Raw genomic sequence first — 5,356 nt, 5'->3', positions numbered from 1 at the left:
GCTAAGCTATACTAGGACAATATTCTAGAGATACTCTGAAACTTTTTTTCTTTTCCTACAAATGTTGATATACCAGAAATGATTCTCAAAATGTAAGAAAGGCAAAGCTTCTTTCCCCAACATACACAAAGTTGCACTTCACTTTTACCTTTTCTTGGTCTTCGCTGTGCATGGTTCTCTAGTCTCCTTTGTACCCTTTATGCTCCCTTCTGCATATTCCTGCTGCCAAACACCCTCACTGCCCCTCCCTTCTCCATTGTGAAGAGCTAGGGGAAGGACCCCACCAAAAGGCAGCTGATGGCTGATACCACCCATCACTGCCAAGTATGAGACTCTCTTTCTCTCACGATTCACAGAATGTTTAAAGGTTCTCCAGTGACAGTCCAGGTTTTCACTGAGATTTCTAGCTATGATTGGAGTTTGAGGGTTTATCCATGTAGATTCTGTAGTGAAGCAGGTTCATGTACAAATTCCAGAGCAGAATTTTCTCAGAACACCTTCTCCAAGTCCCATGTTCTCAAGATGGCAACCTCCAATCTCTAAGTTCCAGACACATATGGGTTAGCTTTTATGACCACATTCATAAAGACTAGAATAAAGTCTAGAAAAGGAATTGGTGTACACACACACACATACATGGTCATTCTGTCATGAGTTAGTAGATTCCCTTCTAAAGACAAATTTGTATAGTAAGATAAATTATCATGTGAACATGATCAGATATTAATAGCATTCAACTAAGGGCCATTATATGTTGTTCAAGATGGTTATGGATATAGGCAATCCTATTCTAATGCAATCCTCTCAGAATAAGGAATATATATTTCTAAATATTTATTTATATTAAAACAAATATACAAAATATTAGTGTAATTAAAATGTATTAATCTCCCCCCAAAGAGAGTATTTTATATTTCCTGTCCACAAAGCAAAACCAAACTGTTAAGGAAATATACAATAGAATCCCTGAATACCATGTATCAACAGAATCACACTTGGCTACACCATAACTTTTTCATGGCATTTTTCACTTCCGCATTCCTCAGTGTATAGATCAGAGGGTTGAGCAAAGGTGTCCCAATTGTGTAAAACACAGCCACCATTTTATCTATTGTAAATGTGGTTGCTGGGCGTGTGTACATGAATATACATGGACCAAAAAATAGGACAACCACAATAAAATGGGAGGTGCAGGTGGAAAGAGCTTTTCGCCTTCCTTCTGCACTGTGGTTTCTCAGAGAGTACAAGATGACAACATAGGAGATAAGTAGAATTATGAAACCTACCATGCATACGGCTCCACTGTTGGAAACATCTAGCAAGTTTATCACATAAGTGTCCATGCAGGCTAGTTTCAATAAGGGCTGCACGTCACAGAAATAGTGGTCAATCACATTTGGGCCACAGAAAGGCAATCTCAAAGCCAGGAGAAGTTGTGCTGAGGCGTGGATACAGGATCCCACCCAGCTTAGAATCACCAGCACACGGCAGACATGGTGGCTCATGATGGTTGTGTATCGCAAGGGTTTACAAATGGCTACATAGCGATCAAAAGCCATGAGGATGAGCACAAAGACTCCCATGCACCCAAAGAAGTGGGATGCAAAGACCTGAGTCATGCATTCACTGTAGGAAATGGTCTTCTTCTGAGAAAGGGCATCCACAATCAATCTGGGGGCTGTGGTTGTAGAGAGGCAGGCATCAGCAAAGGACAGATAGAATAGGAAGAAGTACATAGGACTACCAAGGGTCCTGCTTGTTTTAATAGTCACTACAATAAGAAAGTTCCCCAACAGTGTGGCAAGGTAAAACATCAAGAAGACCCCAAATATTGCTTTCTGCTTTCCTGCATCCTGTGTCAACCCAAACAGAATGAATTCAGTCACACTGCTATTCAATGCCATGCTAGTGACTCCAGGTAAAATGTTTAATCTGCAAAGAGAAGAAAAGAAGTGGTTTCAGGGGAAGGCCAGTGGACTGATCTCTGAATTCCTTCTTTTTGTTCCATGTTATGTTATCTCCAGCTGCTTTTCATCCTCTATTAATTTTTGTGAATCTGCAGAAGTTCAAGCCTCTCCCAGATCCATCTGTTGATTCAGAAATTAACTGCATTTCATTAAAGCCTTTGCATTTGAGGAATAAACATTAAATGTCTTTTAAAAATTTTGATTCCTACCAAGATTAAGCATAGCAGAATTTGTACTTTCCTTGGGCAAGGGACTTAACTGCCTTGGAATTTAGCCTTCATATGAAACATGGACCCTGAGTTTCCCTAAGTATTGAAAGAAAAAAAAAAAAGATTTTTATGCTCACATACACACACATATACTACGTTTTATCTATGTGCTTTGAAGTCTAAAAATACACTATCTTATTATAATTAAGCACTCATATTATTGGAGAATTCCTCCTGAAGATAATATTCCTAGTTTAGTTCATTAATTTTTGGATCCCTCATCCCTTCATCACTGACCCTATCAGTATCTTGGTTTAAATATGCTTTACAAGAATCTATTTTGATAGTCTTTTACTTATATTTGTTGTGCTCTATGACAGTTTCACTGATGGTCATTATATCACAAATGTCTGGGGAATGTTGAGGTTGAATAACTCAGGAAATCTACTGTTTGCTATCTTTACTACAGTCTTAAATTGAACTCATTAGAATATTGAGTGTATGTGCATATGAATTCAATGTGGTTTAAAATTCCTAAAAATCCCTATAATCTAAATGTGTTTTTTTCTTATATACATTCCTTTTTACCCTGACTTCCCAGGATAATTCCTTCTAAAAATGTCATTTAAAAATATTCCATAATTTTGAATATAGTATGAGTTGTCTCTTTCAAGTTCCTGTTCATAGTATGTATAGTTTGTCATTGAAATCACTATGTATAATTTTGTGCTTTGATTTAGACTTTAAATTATTATAACACTTTTTCCTGTATAACTATACTTTCCATAGTTTGTTTATTTAATTATGCAACATTGTATAATTTTTTCTAAGTGCCATTTATTTGATCCTTTGTCTCCTGAGAGATTGATGTTGCTTCCAATTTATACTCTCACAAATAACAATTTAGAGTAATTTCCCAAGTATTCTACTGCTGCCTCAAATGTTAGAGAGTATCACTACTACTGATATTTATTAAAAACTCTGTCAATATTTTGTGTCCATTAAGTAACTATATTTTATTATGGAGTAATTCATGATTATCATTAGTTGTTCTTCAAAGTACAAGGAAGAATTAGAGAAGAAAATTAAAACCTGTCTCCAAATTATTGAATCCCTTATCCTATTCTACAGAAATAACTACTTTTGTCTTTTTATGTGTGCTTTTAGAAACATTCTATCAGTAAATTTGTATATGTGTATCCATACAACTGTTTTTGATATACAAATATGGCCATAATTACAAGATTGATGATTAATCTGCAGGAAAGCTGATGCACATACAGAAAAACAGAAAAAAGGTTATTTTGTGATACTATCTTTTCTGTCTTGGTTAATAGGAAAAAATTATATCATATTATGTTCATAGACTTTTTTGTACAAGCCACATTTTACATTTTTACTACCTTTTAATGAAAATATTGCTCTTCTGAGAATTTTTTATGTTTTGTCAGTTTATATTTTACAATCTTGATATTTTATCTGGGATCAGATCACTATTAATCTAGCAAAATAATTACTTTTCTCAGCCAGGAATGCAGTTGCTAGAGTCAAATGTCTTGATTCCAAATCCAAGTTCTACTATTTACTCGCTTGGGAAAGCCCCTTTAAATACAGTCACGTACTTCTGCAGATAAAATGAGAAAAAGATCTCGCTTGTAATAATAATTAAGAACTGCATAAGTGCCAGCTTCTGCTTCTTTTACTATTAGGATTTTACTTTTGCTCTTTTTCTGTGACCTATTTCTTTTCATATAGTCCAAGCTGCCAATTTCATCATTCTAATTAAGTCTATCTTCAAAACATTTCAAGATTATACCATCTATTCACTTCACTCATAATTCAATAATTGTATTTTATTTTAAACATTGAATTACAAGTCTCTGGAGTTACTGTAAGGAATGGACAAAATGCTCCCCTGTTTGTAATAATTTAACATGAGTTTTAAGATAAATGTAGATGAAATTATTCATTATGTAAGGCACTTCCTGATTGGTATAAGAAGAATACGAACCATCTGGAGAGAGAAGAGTACAAAATCTTAAAGGATATACTGCCAGTAAAAAATGCAGAATTAGGTTAAAGAAATGAACTGTAACATTAACTGAAGAAAGACAGGTTCTAAGCCAGATTCTCTGAGATGCAGATATTGTAGAGCAGAGCAGAGAGGGAGGTGAGCACCTCTGTTAGCACCTAGTGCATAAAGACTGAAGTCACACAGCTTGGATTCATACCCCACACAGCTGCCCACTATGATACAATGTTTAACAAGTCCCTTGGTATCTCTGTGCTTCATTTTCTTCACCTATAAACATTGAGAGTGAAATAACCCACTCTATAGGGTTTCTATGGAGGCTAAATAATTCAGCCTGCACAAAGCATGGGAGACCCAGGTCTGTACTCCCTGCAATCGGAATGATTACTTTCATGATTATTGTTAGTATTAACTTTCCACTAAGATTATTAATATCAACTTTCAAAGTTGTTAATCTACTTTGTTCATTTATCCATAATAGAGATGCACAACTGTTTTACATGCAAATTTCCTTTGCTGACTGGCTGAAATCATATCGGCATTCTGGATCATGCTGATTTGCTCATGGTGCTATGAAGCTGGGACTGAGAACGCCAGGTATCTTGAATAAATACTAAAAACCAGGAAAAAGATACATAACAGCTTGACTATGTGGCTCCCATGATGAGACAAAAGTAGAAATAAGCCCTTGGTTGTTAAGAGTTTGTGATGCAAAGAAATGAAAATCAGAGGGATGAGAGAGCATTTGAGATGAAAGAAATCAAATCAAAGTATTAATGGAAATGATAGGGCAAATAGAAGAGATTAATATGAAACCTCTAGTTGAGAGAGATTCTAAAGTTACACCTTTCCTCCTAGCCAAAGGCCACGAAAGCCAGATTATGAAGTTTGAATATATTCTTGTGGTCAAATATAAAATTTAGACACATATAAAAAATGAGAGCTGATTGTATTAAGATTTATTCAGCACCTCTTACTCAGTTGTTCAAGAAAATTTAGTCATCTCTTTTTTCTAACTTGAGTCCTGTCAGACTTGGAGCTTATCTGTAATGAAATGCCCACCTCCTTCAAGATGTCTGAGTTGCACTGAAGACACCTATCTTTTTATCCCCTACACTCAGGGGAAAGCATTCAAGTGCATTTGCTGT

The 5,356-nt window shown here is 35.5% G+C and overlaps 1 protein-coding gene across 1 annotated transcript; it reads right to left on the bottom strand.

The window, feature by feature from the left end:
• Nucleotides 1-989: 989 nt before the first annotated feature.
• On the bottom strand, nucleotides 990-1,904 carry LOC123388450 (olfactory receptor 4C11-like). The gene has a single exon (XM_045067991.1). It carries the CDS (start codon nucleotides 1,902-1,904, stop codon nucleotides 990-992), a length of 915 nt encoding a protein of 304 aa, XP_044923926.1.
• Nucleotides 1,905-5,356: the final 3,452 nt, after the last annotated feature.

This window comes from Mustela putorius, unplaced genomic scaffold (genome assembly GCF_011764305.1).
Source record: "Mustela putorius furo isolate JIRA1106 unplaced genomic scaffold, ASM1176430v1.1 tig00000127_pilon_pilon_pilon, whole genome shotgun sequence".
Lineage (NCBI taxonomy): Eukaryota > Metazoa > Chordata > Mammalia > Carnivora > Mustelidae > Mustela > Mustela putorius.
Note: the sequence above shows the minus strand (reverse complement) of the source record. Positions and strands in the feature narration are given on the sequence as shown.